Source organism: Amphiura filiformis, chromosome 11 (genome assembly GCF_039555335.1).
Source record: "Amphiura filiformis chromosome 11, Afil_fr2py, whole genome shotgun sequence".
Lineage (NCBI taxonomy): Eukaryota > Metazoa > Echinodermata > Ophiuroidea > Amphilepidida > Amphiuridae > Amphiura > Amphiura filiformis.
In genome coordinates this window covers 55,801,885-55,825,857 of record NC_092638.1, presented here as the reverse complement: position 1 = coordinate 55,825,857, position 23,973 = coordinate 55,801,885, and the positions used below count along the sequence as shown (strand labels likewise).

The window sequence follows — 23,973 nt, the reverse complement described above, 5'->3', positions numbered from 1 at the left end:
CCTGACATTCTTACATAAAAAGAAATGAAAATTAAAAAAAGCAAGGTTCCACCTGAAAACATATTAAATGTGTGTAGAAATTGTTTTCAAATATAACTGAATTTAGACAAACATACGGGATATAATGAACCTTTGACATGACGCCATGATGACATGATTTTATTAGTCGTTTTTATCACCTATACCGTGTGTCATAATACCAATATTTGTAATTTTATATTAGAACTAATGTTTTGCATTATAAATGCGCAGTCCATATGCACAGACGATTACTAATCTTCAAGATATTAAGCTTTAGAAGACTTCAAAATAACATGTTACCAGAGAGTTGATATTCTTGCTAAATTTTCAAAACGAATACGTGTTCCCGGTTGGCTCTATAGCGATTTCACAGAAAAGGTATTTCTAGTACAATGCAGCGTCGGACTCTAGCCTAAGTCATTATAGACTCCAAAAAGGGCTTTCCATACACAAATGAACAAACACAAAGGAGGGTAGTCTCCTCCGTGACCAGCTTGATTTCGATGGAGCGGAACCAAATTGGCTGCAGAGGAGACGGGTCATTTTGCTAACGGCAAATTATTCAGTATCAGTGGCCTGGTACACACCGACATCGCCTGGCTAATAATTATTTGGTGCAGCAGAGACACTAAAATGAATACACGGGATCGATACACGTGAATTGCTATGCACGATTTTGATATCAGACGAAAATCTTCGGATACCGGGTTAGAAAATGATGAATATCTCCTGTAAATGATTTCGTCTCAAGAAACCAGATCTGGTCTCATACACTTGAAAATACGTGTTGAACAGATATGATAGTCGTTAGTTTGCGCTTTGAGAAACGGCCGTGAGTCTTGAACTCAAAATCTGACCAAAATCGCTAATTTTATATTGCGTTGGTCCTGTATGGACTACAGCGCGCAGGCTATAATCTGCACTCACTACTCCAGTGCAGGCAGTATCACCATTGACCGCAATGTCGTATACAAGCTTACTCACACAGCGAGAAATCAATTACCCCGGCTATTGTCAGTAGCCTTAGTCAGGTGACTTGGCTAATTATAAGGTCGGAATAAAATGACCTTTCGTGGCTGTGGATTCAACCTACCATGGCGATATCTACCAAAGAGCTTTTAAATAGAGTCGCAAGAAATTATATAATCTTGTGTTCGTTTGATGCCGATTAGAAGTTGCGACAGGCTATTCATAAAAGTGGTACCATTGTTTCGAATAAAGGGGTTCCGCCATTAAATTGGTCACTGATCCGGCATCATATTAACGCTCTACATGGCAGGCGAGTATCAATAAGTGACCACACTACAGTCATGTGTAAGGGCAGTCATGTGTAAAGTGGTACCATTGTACTCACGTATCCCAAATGTGTGCTTGTGTGGGTCTGAACTCTATAAAGGAGGCTTTAGCTGTCGATGCAATCATCTTTACCACCCACCTGACGTTTCATTTTAAATAAATTGAATGCTCTTGCTGATCGATTACATATTAGAATGTATGAAGGCTGCCATGTTTAGTCCATATATCTTTTTTACACTATAATGGTAATCGCTATACGTATACATGTAAGTATAAGTATAGGCCTATAAAGGTTGTTTTTAAGAAATATCCATTTAATTTTATTTTAAGAAGGAGATTCGTATATAAATAGTGGCGTACCCAATGAGGGGGGGGGGGTAGGAAGGGGCAGATTCACTCCTGTGAGAAGTCTTGGGAGGGAGGAGGAGGGAGGGGGATATGGAGATTGAGAGAGGGCTGGAGGAAGGAGAAATGAAAAGATATAATAAAGACAAGTAGATAAATAGAAATATAAGGAAAATGATGGGAATGAGAGAGGGAGGGTGAGAGGGGACAATGAGAGGGAGGGAGCGATAAAGTGTAGGCCTAGGAAAGGATAAGTACAGAGAAGGGAAAAGAAAGGAATGATGAATACATTTAATAATAATTATTAGGCCTATATAATAACTAAACACATAACAGCACTGGGCAGTCATTCAATGATGTCAATGCCTTTATTCTTTACGTAATTAAAACGCCCAGTCAGATGTATTTCATACCTACCAAACACAAGTCACCCAATTTCGAAAACTGGACGTTGAATGTACACTCTCATGAATATTGATTGGCAACATTTTCCAATATGTCAGCGCTCTAATCGGAAACAATAGAACAATAGACCCTGCAGAGCGTTGATTTCTACCATGGAGATACCGGGGCGATGACACTGCCTCATTTCAAATGTATAGTTTTAGTTTTGGTTTTGGTTTTGGTCACGTGGTTTCCTATTGTCCTGCCTAACCACTTGAATCACAAGATATCGAACTCTTTGTTTCTACCTTTTGTTTAAAACTAAACATTTGTGACAGGTAGTTTCGGTTTTGGTTTCAGTTTCTTATAAGTGGTGTGACGAATAAAATTACAGGATTTTCGAGTTACCTGATCTAAGTATACAAAAGAAATGTTTAAATTTCGCAGTGCAATATTCACGAGCAGAGAAGTCGAACAAAACAGTCTACATTTGAAAGCATTGATTTAGTTTGAAAGCATTGGCTTGAGACTACGAAATAGCCTAAGCTGATTTCACTGTGAAAATATATAGACCATCGAAATATTTGCATTCGACATTACAAAAGGGCCCCTACTGTAATTGTATAGGTGCTATAAACAAAATCGATTCATGTCCTTAATCCCATGTACCAGAATCGATGGAAGGCCATTATATGACCTCTAATAACCTAATGACTTTTACTGAAGCAATTTTTACTGCAAAAAGTAGAAGATAGAGGGGAGCAGATTGGGGTGTGTGTGTGTGCGGGTGTGTGTGTGTGGGGGGGGGGTGGAGGGCAAGGGGATATGGGCCGGGAGAGAGAAACATATGAGAGAGAGCATTGGAAGTGAAAGAGAAGGGGAGGAGAGCTCGAGATGAAGATATCGAATGTAGGGGAGGAGGAGGGGAAAGGGGTAATTTAGGAAAGAGGTGGTTATATAGGGAGGGGAGCCCCCTCTTAAAGAGGTATGGGTTGTGCTTCCCGGGATAATAAACTAATTCATAATCAAATCATCTCCATGCATCGTTTATGTTTCATACAAACAAATTCCCCCACCCCACCCCATCCTTCAGTATACGCGCATGTATATGATTTCTAGGCCTAGAACTCGTGAGTGTAATATGCCACCTACCTTCGACAGAGAGCATCAACTGTCGTCCGCGGGATAGATTTCCGATATCAATCATGATAATAATTATGTTAGCACAATAGGCTATTGTATACTTCTGGTTATATACCCTATACTGTGTCCTCCCAGCATAATAGTGTTATGATTGCAGATCAGATCAGCTCTACTTTTTAATCCCTTGATTTTTGGTTTCTGAACAAAAGAGAAACCAAAACTATATATTTGAAATGAGGGACTGTGGTACAGCCTGGAAGATTGTATGCATGAGTGGATAAGATTTTCTTATCTTCCATTACTGTACCTAGCCCTAGAACTCTGGCCATAGTATCCGTTTTTACTTCTACTAGGGCCAGAGGCACTTACATTGAAAAAATTGTTGGAGATGCTTGAACGATCCAGTACAAAAAATGACAGCATTTCAATGCTTGATCGAGGTCACTAATTAACATGATAAAACCCACTTGAGAACACACAATCGCCGGTCATTTCTAAAGATGCATTTATACTCAATCGCTTTTGGAGAAACCTGAATCGCACGCATGGTCAGTGTACTAAATCGCCGTCGTATTTGCCTGCTGAGCATGCGCATGATTCGCTGTTTTTCAAAGGCGACACGTAAACCTATATTGACACCGTCTGTCGGTCAACGTTCTCTAAAATTGCACACATAACTTGTGTAGTTAGCGACAATGATTCAGTCTGGGTATAAACACAGCTTTACACAATGACTAATTTACATAGGCACAAAAGACCGTGTTCATGTACCGTTACTCAGCCAAAAATGGCAGAGTAGGTCCCGGATCTTCTGTACATGTTCCTATCTCCTCAACGTTATACCTTTCCAACAAGGAAAGAGATACGAAAGGCGAACGTCTAACTGTACCGGGGATAGAAAGGAGCAAACGTGATTTTTAAGCAAGAACATTTGCATGTTAGTCGTTTTTCGTTGTGGAAGTTATTTCTGCATTATAATGGTTTGGATGTTGCGATTGATGATATCGGTACAGGTTCTAGCTGTAACTCTCTTATTATGCCTGACATATCTAGACAAACAGAACGGAAATCATTATGCACCTATGTGTAGTAAACGAGACAATATTTCTGGACATCACGCTCAGTATAGTACATCAGACCTAATGCGTGGAATCGTCAGTAGTCGACCAGTGGTTAATTTCTATCGGCTGATTCATGTGAGTATGTAACTCGTACAGTTAGTAAATGTCATATTGTAAACTGCTCAAATAAAGAAAGTCCGCAGTCATGTAACCCGTCCTACACCAAAACCTGATCTTGTTATGAAAATTTGATTGATACGGTTGTGTGCAGAATCTTGTTAGCTCTAATTTGATACCAAATTTGATACCAAACACTCAAAAGTGACAAAGACTGATACCAGTTTATGGCATTTGGTGCATTTTCAAAAGTTGCAAATCAAAACGATAACGCGGTCGAAATTGCTTAGCGTGGCAATGTGGTCAAGCTTGCTTGCCCACGATGAACCCATGTCGACTATCCCAAGTGCGCGCTTTATTCAATTGTTAATTTAAAACGCATGGATTGCTACAGTGCTTTACTGATGAATACTAGGGCTCAATGCGATCGATATGACCTAGCGGTTGTTTCGGGCTTTATCAATGGTCGCGCTGTGCCATTCACCTCTATAGCTCCGCGTGGTCCATTTTTAATTTGCAACTTTTGAAAATGCACCAAATTTCATATACTGGTCTCAATCTCTCTGAATTTAGAGTTTTTGGTGGCAAATTTGATGACAAAAAAAGTGCCCCTCAAAAATGAAAGAGAAAATCAGGAGGGGAAAGGAAAAGAAAACGGGCAAGGAGCCCCTTTTCTAGCAAAATTCAGGGCCCAAATAGTGTACAATACAAATTTTTTTCCGCGCTACGCGCGCACATTGTAACAATATAGCCCTTTCAGCCGGATAATGGGCGAAAATAATGTAAAATACCATTTTTTTCGCGCTGTGGGCGCACATCATCCCAATAAGGCCTTTTTCGGGAAGCTCGAAGACATACAGTCTCTATGTATTGTATGATGCAACTGTAATTTTTTTCGTCTGTGCCCCAAAATTTTTATCCCCCCCCCCCCGACCAAGAAAGCTGGCTACGCCCCTGTCTCCAACTCATTATTTGTCAAGCTTACCTATTTCATTTTGACAAGATTCTGTTTTCCCCTCGGACAAGACAAACTATTCAAATTTGATTGTTTTAACAAGGTAAACTACTCAAATTTGATAAGTTGGTCATGTTTGTTATGAGAATATTTTTTGTTGTTGAAGAAAATCTGTTATGTCCCCATCTGAATAGCTTCCTTTGTCAAATTTGACAAGTTTCTATTAAAAATGAGTAATTTTAAGAGTATAGGCTATTCAAAATAGATAGGCAACCTTTCGTTTACAAGATACAGTTTACTCATCAAAATAACTTTCATCCAATTTTAAACAATAGCAGAACATTTTACTAGTACGTTGTCAAAAATATCACCGCTGATCTGTTGTTGAGCAAGTATACAGGCTGTATCAAAATGATTGGTACCCATCAATTTTCATGTTTATTGACACAGTAAATTGGCCTCAATTTCTAGTTTATAATAGTTCACATTATTTGTCTGCAAATTAGATGCATCTTATGTTGCATTGTGATGTGACAGTCCTGTCCATAATCACTGAAAACTGACGGTAACACTCATTTTGATACACCCTGTACTCTTATTTCGTACTATTCTTTTTTTAATATAATTCCTACTCATTTGGTTTTGATCCCCTAACTATTCGTTTTGATGAGATATATTGTTCATTTTGATCAGTTATATTATCACTTTATAGTGTTTGTAACATGTTCACATCCTCTATTATGTTGCATTCAATTTCGTTTGGTGGAAAACCGGGGTATGTCATTTTGATGAGTCGTTTTGAAGAGAAATCTGTTGCCCCCATCTGAATAGATTCCCTTGTCAAATTTGACAAGTTTCTTATCAAAAATTAATAGATCATTTTAAAAGTGTAAACTTCTTGAGAAAGTATATAATTGAAGACCGAATTAAAAAGACTAGTTTGCGTATGACGTCCTGTCAACCAGAACAAAAATGCTGTACTGCGCAGGTCAGCAACCAATCACGTCGCGCCTTTGCCCTGACGTCAGACGCAAACTAGTCTTTTTTTTTATATAATTATAAAAAAGATAACATTTCTTAGGGTGAAGTCCCCCCTATGCATTCTGTTATTCCCCAGTAAAAGCCTCCTTTCCCACCTCAGAGGCAACTAACGCTATAATTTCACCATTCCTCATTTCAGAGTCTGAAGCGTGGATATTCATTAACTCACGCCATGAACCTGTTTAAAATGTTGGGCTTCGTGAAGCAAGACCCCGGTACTCAGTGGGACGTTTTATGGGCACACGAGTCTCCCTTTAAATCTGGAAACCTAATGAACAAAGTACACCATAATCAAAAGGTAAAATAGGTCAAACTGCATTCATTAGGATTTTAGCCTGCTTTAATCTACAATCCTGGCGGAAATTCGTCCTCTTCCCCACCCATCATATTTCATTGTTCACGATATTGGGAGACTGTAATGTGGATGATGACGATGTTGTCCAAATCAACATTGCAATAGGGGATCGGGGAAGGATGTTGGCCAAATTAACGCTTTGGTGTTGCAACCTTTTTCTCCAGGATTGTAGTTTTATCGCATCTGGAGGATACTATTCCAATATGCGTGGACGAACTTGATTTAGACTCATTTTACCTTTCCATTTTCATATCTCAACGACGTAAGATGATAATTTCGTAATTTCTCTGCAAACATTTCACAACGAATACAGTTATAATTATGTACAAAATCTTACATTTGTTGCATATACATCTGAGTAAAGGGGTCAAAGTTAGAAAAAAAATCTGCATTGAGAGAACCCATTGAATACGTAGGTCGCAGCACCAAGATGCAGGCTCAAATATTCGTGGCATCATGTTTATTCATCTAACTGCTTTATTGTTTTGTTGTTTTCCCGCCCTTTTACAGGTTAGTCAGGTTCCCGGCATGCAGCAAATTACCCACAAGGCAAAGCTTACAACTGAAGGGGGACTGAAGTACGTGCCCAAATCCTTTTTGATCCCGCAGCAAAAACTAAACTTTTTGGAAGAGGTTTGTACTCCCAATATTTCTTTCATTTGCGTATTAAATGAGGTTTTATCCACTGCGTACAATGCGAAAGGCTCCACTGGGTCTAAAAATGAAAGATGGTCCGATATATAAGAAATTGGTCTCAAAAATATTTCCTTATGCAAAAATAAACCAAATAAGGAATAGTTTGCACTCTCTAAAATACTTTGTTAGTAGGATAAAACCACAAAATAGATTGTGGCTAATACAGTGGACAATGAGGTTCAATAGACTAAATCCGTCAGTCTCCTAACCTATACGCACGGCCGCTTCTCTGTGTTATGGGTAAAAACGTACAGGATTGTGGGTAAAGTAGGACGCCGCCGCGATAGGGCCTGACGGAGGTAGGCTAGAGGTTCAATGCGGTTTGACCGTTAATTTCTTACTTTATTTAATTTCTTCCGTAATGAAACAATCCAGAGAGTGCAAACTGGTTTATGTTAACATGACACACAACTTGAGAGCAGTGTCGTTAAAATTGGATCCTTTGTGATTTTTGGCTCCTGTTGATTCAAAAGTTTACCGCTTCCATTTCAACGCATACAAGGGGGACTTTTGCTTATCTTCATTATTGAAATTACTCATGTCTGTGTCATAAAAACTTTCGGTCCCCGTATTTCTTGTAGGTAAAGCAAAACAAAGACAAACATCGATTATGGATGCAGAAAAACATTGAACACAGAGGGAACCAAGTGAAAAAATTACAAGGTAATGTATTCATGTCGTATACTAATTGTAACTTAAGTATCCGGTTATAGTTATCAGTGTAAGAGAGTTAATAGAGTGGACGTAAAATGGCGCTTTTATAAAGTTACAAGTTCTCAGCAAAAGTGTGTTTATTTTTCGTTAAATCGGTCGATCTTTCTTTTTTCAGAGCTTGACCTGAAGAAGGAAAGTATAATTCAAGAATATATATCCAATCCATATTTGGCACAGGGGCGGAAGTTAAGTATTGGTATCTATGTGATCGTGACTTCGATTGACCCGCTTAGAGTTTATATCATTGACACGAAATATATCACCCGGTGCTCCGTAAAACTGTATGACCCGGAAGATTTTACTGACCCGACAACCTTTATTACCGATGGTTATGGCCACTCGAATGGACATCACTTTCGTCTCGAGTTGGACAAAGGGAAGGACCAAGTAAGTACATATCTTAGTCGGTTGTTTGTGTGATCACTTATTAATTTTTCTATCAAAACATTTTATAATGTCCAATTCTAGACCTTAATCATACCAACAGCTATCACACTAATAAACTGTACGCGTATACACATTTTGTAGCAATTTTTAATATAGATTTTCGTTTCTATATCAAATTATTCATCTTTTTCTGCTTTTTTTTGTATATTTGTGTACTAATTGAGGGCGCTATTTACATATATTTTGAATTTAAATTAGTAAAATAATATGAGTTATACCTTACCTTACATTTTACGATAAAAAGTTTTTTGAAAATTTCCTTGTCACTTTTCAGTCTGTTTGCTGATGTTCTAATACCATTTTACAAGTATCTACCCCTTGTAAAGATGCAAAAAAGATTTTAGATAAATAGCGCCATCATTGTTCAACTTTTCTTTAAAATGACCCAGTTTTACATGCCATCAAACAACCGTGAGTATATATCTTATTCGTCAAAGCTAAGGAACACATGGTTCTAGTTCGCGGTAGCAAACTTGATAAACAAACGGGCAAATCAAGTGTCGTTTATTCTATTTCAAGTGTGCATGATAGTATTCTAGTAGTCTAAATCCCGTTGCGGTGCCACACACTCGATGCTTATGTGCCCCTCTTCACGACAAAGGCATAATGGTTATCCGTACATTTATTAACGTTAGTGAAGATTTTTAGGTGGTATATACTACACCCGTTGATAAATTTGTGACTATTTTTGCATTTTTCTCAAAAAATAATAACACACTGGTAACAAAAGGTATATTATAGGGGCAAGGAATCCAGTTCCTACACTGGAATTTCAGAGACTCAAGACAAGCGGTACGATGATAACAAAAGAGATACCGTTAGAATGTGCCTCATATATAATGAACCACTTGAATCACTGAAGTGAAGTGTCTTCGCGTTTGTTAAAAAGAGGGAGTAAATTTTTTTAAAGGCCTCTGATATCGTGAAATAAAGGCAGCATAGTTTGATTTCGCGAAAGAATGAGATTGTATTTCTATATACAAAAACGCAAAAAGGGTGTGTTTGTAATTCTTTTCCACTAGAATGTGTAGCCGATTCTTTAGGATGGTGCTGCAAAAAGGGGGTCAAGTCAGTTAAATTTGCCGGGTTTTACTCACTTAAAATACCGCCCTCTACCATCCTTTTGTGTGCACCATATATCGAAAGGCTAATGTAGTACCCAATGTCATTTTATTTATCTCATTTTCTTTACTTGTATAATTTCCAGGCAGAGTTACGTACTAAGCAATTAATTTAATATTTACTTCGTTATATGCAGTTCCGTCCATTTGTTTTTCGAACAAACCAAATTATGTCTAAACTAAGCAATTATAAAATCTGTGCCCCTCCCCTTTTGCACATGCCAATTTTTAGGGATCCCAATTTGCAAATGGTCTTGATATATATTGCGAGCGCAGCGAACAGGAAATTTTGCATATTTAAGTTTTTTGTACTGTTTTCCTATTAAGCTTTTTAGCCTTTGTGCCAAAAATTGCTTGCCTCCCCTCTCGGCTTGCCACAATTGCTTGCACGCTCCCCCCCCCCCTTTTGATGGTCAAAAATTTCTTGCCCCCCCCCCCTCCATTTCACCTTCCCACAGGGCTCATAATGTGCACAGCCCCTTAACATAACCATGATTTGGACCAAGGTCTTGGACATTGTCTTATTTGAGGCATGATGTCACCAAGTATACAGTCGAATTTACAAGCCGAGTCTGTTTAAACATCTGTTTGCTGATTTCTATTATTAATGTTCCAGAATACGGCGAAGTACAAGTACAAAGAAGCTACTGGGGCTAATGTTGTGTTTGCGAGAGAAGGTAGGGATTTGTTTTCGTATTTTTTATATTCATTAGCCTTTTAGAGGTATGGCGGACACAATAGGAAGGCGCTGCACGAAATGGGTAAAGGCTTTTGAATTTGGCGGGTTTAACCCATATTGAATACTGCCCTCCTATTGTTTAGGCCATGCTCCGAAAAGGCTAATTGCAGTGGCTGCCAAAGCTACCTTATATTGATATTAATGTGTGACAAGTAGACCATTAGAAATGATGAACTTTTGGTAAAACATGCAACTGCAAGTGCGAAAGAGAAATATTCTCACCTAATTTGAGCTACAAATGCCTTATTCCACTTGGGACGTTACGCAGTATCTAATGGAAAGGCATTTATTTATTTATTTATTTATTTATTTATTTACATAACTGGCTAAAGTACATCAAAAATACACATACAAAGCATGTCATTAAATAAAAATTATGAAAGATTGTCCCAGTAGGCTAGCCAGGAGGAGTCAGGAGCGCGAACACTATCACCCAGGGGGTGTGACCCCTCCAACCCACCGAGACAAGTGAAATCAAAACAAAGATATTGCACATTTATAATAAATAACACATTACACATATTTCAACTACAATATCATAAAATGTAGGGGTCCAGCTCCAGCTCTTGCATAGACATTTCAATAAAATGTGTTTTAAGATGGTTTTTGAATGGCCTCATACTTTTATGCAAAACAAACTGATCCCTGATGGACACTGGAAGGCATTCCAAAGACAAGGAAAATTGACACTAATGGTATATTTAAAACTATCATTTTTTGGGGTGATGTGATTGTCAAAAAGCAAAGTATCCAGATGGCGAGTGTTTACAATCCAGTTACTGAAATGAAAGACATATGAATTTCATAGCAAAACAAATAGATAAAATATTTCCTCCTGTTATTTAGATCAATAAGATTGAGTTGTTGAAGACGCTCCCTGTAAGATTGATCCCCCCTTCTCTGACCCAAAATAAATTTACATTAAGCGAATTCGACCCGTTGATAATAACTCATGCATCAAAGTGCCTCTAGCACAACACATGTTGCTGTCAAAGGGCAAACTACTACGGTATAATAAGTTTTAATTTTGGGTACAAACGGGATACACATCACATTCCATGATTTTTGGCGAAAAAATGGGGTAATTCAGTGTGGGCTCCCAAGAAAATGGGGGTCATTCAATGTGGGAACGCTAAAAATTGGATGTCATCGACAATGTAAAAGTAACTTTCTGGGGAAAATTTGTAAAATTGCAATTTGAATTCATTCAAAATGCGCGCAATGTTCGCAAAAATTTGAATGAGATAAAATGACTTAACTGCGGTCTTATCTTAATAAGACATCAAAGTGGCTCTAGAAAATGAATTTAGCTGATACAAATTAGGTGTAAGCCAGGTGTTGACTGGGACATAATTATATTGAATCGATTTAACCTTGACAAACTGTTGTATTACCTGGATAAGAAAGCACCCAAGATGGTTAAAACTATTCAAACTGAAATCAGTTGTGCTATATGGTCCGTGAGGCTAAGCACTTTTCCCAGGGGGTCACTCCCATTGTGGCCTGTACACCATCCGCGATAATCAACTTTTGAAAAGCACCCTAAACAAGGATTTAACCCTTGGCTAAAACGATACCCTAAACAGGTAAACACGCACCTGTTTTCAAACCCTAAACAGGGATTTTATTCCTTGCATCAAATTTCATACCCTAAATTTCATTTCCGCGTAGTTTTTCCGATTTCTCATGTTTTTGACACCCTAAACACGATACGCGCGTATCGTGCCTACCCACGAAAAACTACCCTTTTTACGCGTTTGTATTATCGCGGATGGTGTACAGGCCACAACGGGGTGACCCCCGGGGCAATTTGACACCGCAACCGCGATTGATTAAATTACCATTTTATCCAATCGCCCCAATCAGTTAGCATCCTGGACAACCGATTCTTTTGTTATGCAAGGCTCACTCAGTCATTTAATGAGGCAATACAAACGATCGAATTTGGTGTTGAAATGAGCTAAATTTTTAGTTACACCTTTTCGATGTAAAATTAATTTTCTCGGCCAAATGAAAAGCAATCATTTTCATTTTTTCAGTAAATGTCAGGAAAAATTGTAGTGCTTGATACTGTATTTTTTTTTCCAAATTCTAGTGTTAAACTTAGCCGTGAAATTTAGTCATTTAGTGTAAGATTTTCGATTTTGATAGGCTTAAACTCTGCCCGCGAGCCTTTTTTTGGATCAACCTTTTAGCTTTTCAAAGTAAGATAGTTCGCTAATGAAGGATTTTTCCCAACTTCCTAACGCACATCACCGTGAGCGATATATCATAGTTTTGTCAGAATTTGCGTTTTCATTTCACCAATTTTACTGCCGGCTGACCATTTTTCAAAATCAACGAGTGAAATCTAAGGCTAATACTAGCATTGTGGATCGATATCCCTGGGTTTAATAGGAATACCGGCATGGCTACAGTGTTGCTAGAACTTCAATATAGCAAAGAAATTCCCAGGCCTATAGCGCTCCTACTGATCATGTTTAACCAGAACACTCAATTGGGGATTTGGGCTACCAAATCGCTGGTCGGGCAATTTGCTTTCAATGGAAAATTGACCTGGATAAACAACAAAGGAAATATCGACTATTTCTGCTGGTTGCTCTCCGAGATAAAAGTACTAAGTTAGACATGTTCGGAGCATGAAGGGAAAAAGGGTAAAACAAAAACGGAAATTCTGACAAAACTATAATATATAGACCCACACGATCTGCTTACCGAGGTGGGAAATATCTTTCTTTAGCAAACTATATTAGTTTGAGACGCTAAAAATGAATTCCGTAAAAAGCTCGCGGGCGAACTGAAGGCCTATAAAAATCAAAAATATCACACTAAAAGACACAATTTGATGCTTAATTTTAACACCAGGATTTGTAAAAAATGTATATCCAAGCACCAAGTTTTTAACTGACATTACTGAAGAAAAAAAAAATATTGCTTTATATTTGACCGAGAAAATTAATTTCATAGCAAAAGGTGTATCTCTGAATTGTGCTGATTTTAACATGTATCGATCGACTTTTAGCGCGACTAAGCATTTCTAAAGAATCGGTTGTCCAGGTTGCTAACTGCAATTTACACAAAATCGTTCAAATCTGGACAAATTCTTTGTACACAAGTGAGACATCAAACTGCGACTAGCATGCACTAATGTTTTTCATCAATCGATTTAAGAATTATGACCACTCAAATCAAGTGGGGACTTTCTTTATGTGCGGTATTTATTTCTATATTCACTAGGTTATGACACCTGCTGGATTCAAAGTCAACTATACGACGCCGTGAGAGATGTGTTTGAACAAAAATGGTCATCAATAAAACATGATATAAATCCTACCAAGTAAGTATAATAAAAAACCTAACGCCATGAAATCTATACAAGGAAAACCACTGCGCGGCATGAGTACATGCCACATGCCACGTGATGCCATATTTTTTTGCTATCGGAAGGCAGAGAAGGAACGAAAAAGGAGAGAAGATGAACAAAGATTTCACTTGGTCCCCCGGGAATTGACCCTGGGATCCCCTGGGTGCCACGCACACCATCACCAACCTCATTCCACGGGGGTTTCGCTGCGAATCGGTGCGTATAAATATATGACTTTAGGTGATTGCACAATGGCATTACGTGTCATTCATGCATTCGCAATGGTTTTCCTTGTAAGATTTTGTAAAATTTTATGGCGTTGGGGTTATTGCATAGGTCTTATAACATAACAATAAATCTTTAAATATCTTTCTTCAAATATCTTTCTTCAAATATCTTTAAAAAAACAATAATCTGAGCTAACTGACTGGACAGTAGTTATTTGCCGCACCGAGGCAACTGGTTTACAATTAAATTGGATATTCCAGTTGAAATCCATACACACCCTATGGAAGACATCACGGTCAATCTCCCACACAGGGAGTGTGAATTTTAATGGATACCTGCATGAGTGACTCCATTTGAAATCTACACCCCCTGTTTGGGAGATAAGAATATACAAATACAATATGTTTTTTGGGGACGTAGTCAAAACTACTGGTGCCTCGGTGTTGAATGATTTAACTACTTCCCAATGCCTCAGCGGAGGGAAGTAGTCAAATCATCCAACACCGAGGGACCAGTAGTTTGACTACTTCGCGGAATGGAACATGTTGTATTTGTTCTACTATACCTCATAAATATTTTCACTATCACAGTAAAAGTAAACAAAAGTCAAAACACACCGTTACCGGTCAGCGTGCAGGCCGGCATGTTAAACAGGCCTATTAAAGTTCAATATTCTGCTTACCTGATTTTTTGGAAGATTTATGTTCAATCAATTTAGATTTATATAAACCTATTCTAGGCCTAATTGTCTTTGTTTTTAAAACACTCCATAAAACATTTTGTTTCATAAAACGTCAAATTGGCGTCTTTTATCCATCGGTAATCCGGTAACTGCAGCAGATGGCATTTTCACGATAAACGCATCTGCAGAATAGCCGTTGTGTAGTACAATAAATGCTATACGTCTGCAGGAACGGCGACGCGTGGGTCGAGACACCGTGCGGTAGTAGGGGTGCGGAAGTTTTTACTACTTCCCCGTGTGCGAGTAATTGCACAGGCACGGGGAAGTAGTCAAAATACCGTACTCGGTAGACTGTCCCACAGTCTCGGTTCCATCTCTGGGTAAATAATTAGAGCTAAAACCACCTTCTCATTCACTCCAAAGATTAATGCCAACACGCCACTAAGCCCTAACTACCAGCAACAAAGTTATAGTGCTCATTGGAGCATTGTGTGTCGACGAAAACTCAATTAATCTACAGACCAACTTGTTTATTTTTTTATAATAGCTCTCCCAATCTGAGACTGTTACATTTTGATAGTTAACTCCCTTCCAAATAATTATCAAGCTATGTAACGTGACTGTTGTGTCAAATTATTATTATGATAGCCCCGCCCCATTGTCAATTCAAATATGGTAGGCACATAACATGCATGAACCAGTTCTATTGTCATTTTGCGCGCGCGTTGGTTATGATCAATAGACTATCAATGAAAACCCATTTCAAATATCGCCTTGCTTGCTGAGATCTACATTGATTGGTAAAGCTAAGTAGCCGCTTACATAAACGGCAAGACAGTGAGACCACGGACGTGATATTATAGAAAACTCGTCTGACCCAGGATTGGTAAAAGTGAATTCCCACAAAATGCTGGAAGGCAACCCATGTATCGGGTTTATTTAATGTTATATAATCTACATTACCAATCTCCATGGACCCGAAGGAGGGTCTGCGTACTCGGACGCTGGCGTTAATAAGATGTCTGGATTACCTACTATATATTTATGAGGTATAGTAATATATCTTCCATAGGGGTTAATGGATTTTAACTTAAATAGCCAAAATCCACATATTATAGTTTTTAAGAATATTAAATTAGATTCTTTAAACTATTCAACTGGACTCACGGTTTTGAGAGGTAACGGTTTCACACCTTATCCTAGGTGCATCTTCAGGCCGTCTGTTGGTCTGTCGGCAATTGGTGAGATGGTGTTGCCAGAGGTCGTAGATTTAGAGCCAAACTTCTTTGGAACGTTCTTAATAACGGAATTGTAGGCCCCCGCCAAATTGTGACGCAGGCCGCCTCCCCTATCGAGTGAAGGCTGTTCTTTCTTGACATAGATCGCTTCCTTGACTCCCCTTTCGTACCACCTGCGCTCCGTGTCTAAGATCACAACGTCCTTGTTGTCGAAGGTGTGACTCGTGCTGTCCAAATGGGTGTATACTGCAGAATCCCCACAACTGGTGTGGGCACGTTTGTGCTGGTACATACGCTTTGCCAAGGTCTGTTTTGTTGCACTAATGTACATTCAATAGCATAGACAATATTGCTGTGCTTGTCTTTGGGTGGCTTGTCTTTCGGTTGAACCAGCTTTTGTCTCAAGTGTTGGTAGGTTTGAAAGAGACGGGGATCTGATGTTGGCTGAAGATCCTACGAAGTTTCTCCGATAGATCTGACACGTATGGGATGGTAATGTTCTTGTGCTGAACCGGCGTGTCGTCGTTTTGCGTGTCAGCGTCCTTGGACATGTTGGAAGAACGTTTCTTAGCAGGAAGCGATTGTGAAATGTCCATTGGTGATATCATTAGATTTCATTAGAAGAGCTGGTATCGGCTCTCAGTGGAACAGTGTTATGAGGACCCCAAGCTTGTGTATTAAGGGGTGATATGAGTCGAACAGTAAGTATTGGTCAGTGTGCGTGTCCTTGCGATATACTGACGTTTCAATTTTGCCGTCGCTTTGTACGTGGACCGAACAATCCAAAAAAGGCATGATTTCCTTCCTAAATGGGCTCTTGGGTGAGCTTGATGTATTCATTCGCTTGGTTAATGTGTTCAAAGAAGGGGGACAGCGGACCCAGGTATCGTCGACGTAACGATACCAGTGCGTCGGTGGCGTACCGGTGAAAGAATCTGAAGGCTGTGCGTTCAAACTGTTCCATAAACATATTCACCACGATTGGTGATGACTGGCGAACCCATCGCGCAACCATGGCGCTGCTAATAAAATTTGTCATCATAGACAAAATAGGTAGTGTTCAAGCACAGTTCCAGTAATCCGCACATTTGCGATGCACGAAGTTCCGTCCTATCCTTACAGGTGCTATCCTTTGCTTACCGATCACGTACTACGTCTACCGCTTCCTTGGGTGGTACACACGTAAAGAGTGTTGACAAATTATGAAGTTATAGTTTCCTCGTCATTTAACTGGATATCCTGAATTGTATTGACAAAACCCTGTGAATTGTTCATTATGATGCTACGACCCGGGGCTACGACTTCCCAACCAGAGGGCCAATTACATAGGCAACATGTTTTATCACCTAGGATAAGGTGTGAAACCGTTGCTTCTCAAAACGTTGAGCTGGATGAATGACAATCTTCACAAACGTATCTCATTAAAAGGAATTCAGATTGGGCAAGCGTTAGGGCTAGCAGATGTTATGAAATAGCGTAAAACTCAGCAGAACCTTGTTTGTTGTTATAGTGCTTGTTAAAAAATAATTAACTCATCATCAATACAAAACTTCCAGGAGAGATTCATTTTTTTGCATCACAAGATGGGACTTCGTGCCGGATGAGGACTTCAATTTGCATCTGTTAGAGGTAAGAACATTATGCACCCGGATATCGATGATGATGGGATGGAGATGATGACAGCGATGATGATGATGATGAAGGTGACATTAATGTGATATATATGATGACAACGACGATTCAGGGACGACGGTTGTGATGACAAAGATGAGGATAATCATGAGGATACTGCGTCGTCATGGTGATGAGACGATGAAAATAACAACAGTGGCGGTGATGATGAACATGATGATATGATGATGATGGTAGTCCTTTTGGTGGATGAAAATAATGATGACCACAGCGATGATAATGATGATGACGATGGTCTGAAAGTTACAATACATCTCATTTTATGTAGCCAAATGATGAAAATAATGAGGATGTGACGATAGTATTGAAAATGATAACAATGCCGGCGATGATGACAATGACGATGATAATGTTGACCACGACCATACGTTGAGAAAATATGTTGTGATATTAATGATGATCGTTTTATCCCTTTTAGGCAAATATGTCGCCCAATATGCCTACCGCTGGAAGTAGGTTTCATGCTATGTTTTTCACTTCAACATTGTATAGCTTATTACGAATATCTGGTATTGAAGCCATTCGCAAGAACAATAGTACAAGGTATATAATTTGCTGAAATATATTTTAGTCGTTTTTGCACGTTTTTATCGACCTTGGTTCAAATGTATAGAAGAACATATTATTCTCTAAAAATTACACGTAAGGGATAGGAGACATAGCGAGTTACACTTGATGGCTATGATAGTTTTGAAATGTCGATACTTCAACTCGTGAATATGTGGTAAATAAATAGCACCACCAATCACTTAAAGTTATCATTTCTCTCATCAAAAGAATGCATAAAATAAAGGTACCACGAGTAGAAGCCGATTCGTTATGATCAGCGCAGTGACTTCATGTCAAAAACCCCTAGCATGGTAAAACAATACTTTTGCAGCCGGACTAACACCTGTTTTTCTTTTCAGACCATCATACATCATAAGAGACAGTGACGTCATGTTAAACAGTATTCCAAGTTGTTACAACTCAGCAAACATATCATGTGACAATACAGTAAGTAAAATTATGCTATATATAATGATAAGGGGAATGTTTAATGTTAATTCAAATTGCGCCATAGAGGTTCATTAATTCACAAAAACTGTAATACTACACTAGCTTCAAGAGAACTACGACACACAGTGTCAACAGCCAGTGTTATAAATATAAACTTAATACTCCGTTGGTGAGCGACGGGCGATTGGTATTTCACCGAACGAAGAAAAGGAGGCCTACCGTATCTGATTGGTTAGAAATCGATCGCTTTGTCGCTCAGAGGTGTAGTACAAACTCAAAATGGAGACATGTATTCAATTCGATTGAAATCCATATTCTATTATTGACGCAGATAAAGAAAGTCGATAAATGTACATTGTATTATAGATACAGTAGCTGGATCTTACACGGGTTCCTTTGTATAATTCATTTCTCAAATAGTTGAATATATCTCAATTTTTACTTTGGATTTCAAAATCTTTACTTATAAAATGCAGTTAAAGATATCCACAGCAAACAGCAAGGCCCCGCTAATTAGTGTATTGCTTTTCGAGTTAGTGTGCTGGAAACAAAGCCTGCGTTTTACCTGAAAACAAATTTTCTATAATAGTAACACCATATGTGGAACTGATCATGCGCAAATCGTAGAATAGAAACTAAGCGGCAGGCTCTATGGCAGGGCTATGTTATATCATATCATGTAAATGGTATGCTTAGCCTGAGTCGCTCGGCCTATCTCGAACAAAATCGCCATGCGTAGCTAGAAAAACGAGAGGATTCGCACGGTAATTTTTGACACGAAGATATAGGGATGATGACGCAGTGCGACAGTCGTTTGCTCTAACGGATACTAGCGCCCTGTTAGTAAGCGACTTTGTGTTCCCTTCAAGAGCGCCGCTCTGCGCCGACCAACGCTTTGACGCGTAATGGGCCAATCGGATTATCGGTTTGTTGATATAATTGCCAGACGATTGAATAAGCCAATCACAGCAACACTTCCATGTTTACGCTGTGCACGCTCCCAAAATATAAACAAGTGGCGTTCTTTTCTGCCAGAGGCTTTACCTAATTATTGACATACAAACAATAACGAAGTAATAATAATTTCCGTATGAAAAATGATATTTATTTCTTATTTTCAGGAGTATTTACTTTGCCCGCAGTGCATAACACAAAGTCAGGTAGAAATGTTGAAATCGTTAGTTTTTGAGCATCTCAATAGACACGGCATGAAACGTGTGTTTCACACGCAAAGGGTAAGTAGGTCTTTCACACTAAACTCGATGCAAATTCGTTATTTAATCTCACTATAGCAACTCACAAACGCGAGAAAGTACCTATTTCTGGCGAGATATTGCGAGGCTTGCTCAAATCCTCAAATTTGGCGAGGAAAGGGAGAAATTGCCAGGAAAGGCGATGTACATCCAGCACATACAGACCTGCCAAAGATATTTTGTCTGCAGGGAGCCCAGGAAGGTTTGCTGCATTAAAATGTTCGACGTTGAATAAAAGTATGAATCGGGACAAATAAGACCGGGTGACTTTGGTAACAAATTAAATTAATATTCTTGCTGTAAGGTCTCATCTGCCCCGCAAAATTGGCCCAGAGGTTTAAAAAATTGGCTAAGGTTCTTCCATTTATAAGGCTATTCCATTTCTATTTAATAATCCCCTCGTAGGATGACACTACTATCTTAATGTCAACAAACGCTATGGTTAATCCGCCATCTTGGTTTGTCGCTCCTGGAGGCCACTAAACATACCTGTGACATTGTCGGCAAGAGCGTTTGGGCGTTTCATGCATTGCTTATCCAGCAAACACAAAAACGTTTTACAAACGTGTTTTAATAAACAAGTTATATTTTGAATTTTGGTTTAGGTGAAATTCCGGGTTATATAAAGGTCATGAGAAAGTTTTAAAACGTTTTGTGTAAAAACACACTACAACAATATTTTTAAAATGTTTTCAAAATATTATTGTAAACTATTTTTGGCAAACATTTTTTGTCAAATATTTTGTCAACATTTAAATAACATGTTAAAATATTTGCAGTAGGTGATCTAAAATGTTTTTTAATGTTATGAAAACATTTTTTACAACCCGAAATTTAAACATTTTCTGACAACCTTTTATAACCATTTACGAATGATGTCGAAAATGTTTTGTATTTGCTGGGTAGCACACGTTTTTGATACAACGCAAACAAACCACTTGCATAGCGAAAAAAATCCGGAGGTACATTACTGCGCTTTTTTCTTTATTAAGTGGCCTCCAGATGAAAACACGTCCAAATCGAAGCAAATTGTCAACAATTGGCAACCATCTTGTTGTCGACAATTATACTATTGTCTACCTTAGTGTCAACGATGAATTGATTTTCTGGGGAAAAACTATTTTAGATTTCATTTGACGAGTACTGTACATTATTCACAGTTAAATCAGCACGATCAGTATCTTTTTTGTAATATTTCCTAAAGAAGATGACCTCTTTTTTTCTTCAAAATTCCGACTTTAACACAATTGTCATAATGTATCAAAATAAACAAACATATCATGCAAAAAATCAAGACTTTAGGTGCTGTATTTGTGACAAAATTGATAAAATCTGTGTCTTTTAGTAATACATCTGAGCAAGTTGTTCATGCATACAACCGAAATATACTGACACGCATTGGTAATATAGTGGATGAAATTATAGAGCGATTTTCTTTGTTTTACCTAATTTATTTAATTATTCCACTCAAAACTAAAAGCGGGACATATTTGGCAGTGAAAACTAGCATTTATATATTGCTTTAATATTTTTGTGGAAAGAAATTTGGCTAAACTTTACTATACCCTACCACATTTGACCGTCGCCGAAGCTACCCTAGTTTTAGCCCTGCTACACCGACGGCGCGAAACTCGATGATAGGATTACATTGAATGATGTATGGATTAACTCAGTGCAATATATAAATCACTTAATTTAGCAAATTAAATAAACGAACGAGAGAGATTCAAAACAACATTGTAGTAATTTAATTAATAATGCCACTATATAATGAAGAAGAGGAACATTAGTAAATTTTAAATTTAATTAATATTCATAGTTATTGCTTTGCTTCCCATAATCAGCCAGGAATAATAAATCTGCATAATGATCGGTTTCCATTCAGTAATTATGTTATTTAAAGGAATTATTAATTAACTTAAGAACATTAAATAAAAACATTAACTTTTAACAATACTCAGTCATTAATTACCGTATAATATGTAAATTATGATGCACACGAGGAAGGTTACCGTTGTTGCAGGGCTACAGCGACATCGCCGTTTGATAATTAATGAATTAATTAACAAACAAACAAACAAACTTGATAAATATTCACCCATTAATGCGATGCCTATGAGGAAGGTTATCGTTGTTGCAGGCTACAGCGACATCGCCGTTTGATAATTAATGAATTAATTGACAAACAAACAAAACTTTATAAATATTCACCCATTAATGCGATGCCTATGAGAGGAAGGTTATCGTTGTTGCAGGCTACAGCGACATCGCCGTGAATGACAATTTCTCAACAACCCTACTATCGATTTCCATGATTTTTGTACCAAATTTCTTCTTTTTAAACGACCTTGCTAAGTATAGGCCTAAATGATAAAAATTATCATGATTATACGTCGTTCATAAAACGCCCCTACCACTCACAAGCTTTAGGCCCCTACTTTACATTGACCGCGTTCTTACCATGCTTACGTTCAATACAAATTTGAATAAAGATGGAAGATAACAGTTCTGTTTCATTCACAATGTTTTGTTGAACTTGTAAAAAAATGTCTTATGATGCTTATTTTTTCACCTAACTAGTCGGGACTGTATGACCATTTTCTTCTTAATTAACTTTCCAGTGGTCTGTTTTTATTTATAACAACTAACAACTACAACGTATGAAATCACATAAACCAGTGTATACGTTGTTCATAAAAGGCCCCAACCAGTGATAACCAGGTGCAAAAGTTCTGTTTCTTTTTAATTAACTTTTCAGTGGTCAAGGTCCTGTTTTTATTTATAATATCTGGAAATTATGAAATCACATAAACCAGTGTATACGTCGTTCATAAAATGCCCCAACCAGTGACAACCAGGTGCAAACTAAATGTGCATTATGCGCTTACCAATGACAACTTAACTTAATATTTCCTCTTGTCAACAAACAAGCAACTCCCCATTTCACATGTGCATCATATGTACATGATCGCCCAAGCATAATCATCATCAATCCAACGATCACTTGTATCAATATGCAATGATTCAATACGTAATATATAATAATAGGTATTAGTTTTTTAACGGCTTTTAAGTCAGGCCTGGGCGGGCGAAGCGTAAATAAACATGTGTTGCTTAATCCTAAAACCAAGCTGGTCATTTATTTTTATTCTTTAAATAATCAAATAATTAAAAAAAATCATTCGCGGCGTCGCTGTAGCACGGCAACAGCGGTACCTTCACCCAATGGCAAGGTATAGGTTAGCGGCGTCGCTGTAGCACGGCAACAGCGATACCTTCCTCCCCTTCATTACATTTATTTGATCAAGTCATTACAAAATGCGCATAAAGTCTAGCTTTGCGCCGTCGCTGTAGCACGGCAACAACGATAGCTTTGCGCCGTCGGTGTAGCCCAGTAAAAAGGTATAGCTTCGCGCCGTCGCTGTAGCACGGCAACAGCGATACCTTCGCGCTGTCGGTGTAGCCCAGTAAAAAGATATAGCTTCGCGCCGTCGCCGTAGCACGGCAACAGCGATACCTTCCCGCCGTCGGTGTAGTCCAGTAAAAAGGTATAGCTTCGCGCCGTCGCTGTAGCACGGCAACAGCGATACCTTCCCTACATTCATTTGGTGACATGACCAAATAAGGTATATCTCAGTGCCGTCGGTGTTAGCATACGGAAATAGGTATACCTTCGCGCCCTCGATTTAGCCCCTCGAAAAGTCTAGCTTTGCGCCGTCGCTGTAGCACGGCAACAACGACACCTTCGCGCCGTCGGTGTAGCCCATTGAAAAGGTATAGCTTCGCGCCGTCGCTGTAGCACGGCAACAGCGATACCTTCGCGCCGTCGGTGTAGCCCAGTAAAAAGGTCTAGCTTTGCGCCGTCGCTGTAGCACGGCAACAACGATACCTTCCTCCACCACACTCATTTGCTAATATGACAACTTTAACAATTAGGCCTACTTAAGATGCACCTTTGCACCGTCGGTGTAGCCTTACGGAAATAGGTCTACCTTACCGCCGTCGGTGTAGGCCCCTCATAAATGGTCTAGCTTCGCGCCGTCGGTGTAGCACGGCAACAGCGACACCTTTGCGGCGTCGCT

General features: G+C 38.7%; 1 protein-coding gene across 1 annotated transcript in view; it reads left to right on the top strand.

Annotated features, from left to right (window-relative positions):
• The first annotated feature begins 4,155 nt into the window (after nucleotides 1-4,155).
• The window catches only part of LOC140165025 (probable tubulin polyglutamylase ttll-15), a 76,246-nt gene continuing 56,428 nt past the window's right edge, over nucleotides 4,156-23,973 (top strand). The window contains exons 1-9 of the mRNA XM_072188439.1: nucleotides 4,156-4,385; nucleotides 6,503-6,661; nucleotides 7,229-7,351; nucleotides 7,996-8,077; nucleotides 8,244-8,515; nucleotides 10,313-10,373; nucleotides 13,673-13,772; nucleotides 17,504-17,576; nucleotides 18,058-18,182. Coding sequence (XP_072044540.1) covers nucleotides 4,167-4,385; nucleotides 6,503-6,661; nucleotides 7,229-7,351; nucleotides 7,996-8,077; nucleotides 8,244-8,515; nucleotides 10,313-10,373; nucleotides 13,673-13,772; nucleotides 17,504-17,576; nucleotides 18,058-18,182 — 1,214 coding nt within the window. The 5' untranslated portion in view covers nucleotides 4,156-4,166. The remainder of the gene's footprint in view (nucleotides 4,386-6,502; nucleotides 6,662-7,228; nucleotides 7,352-7,995; nucleotides 8,078-8,243; nucleotides 8,516-10,312; nucleotides 10,374-13,672; nucleotides 13,773-17,503; nucleotides 17,577-18,057; nucleotides 18,183-23,973) is intronic.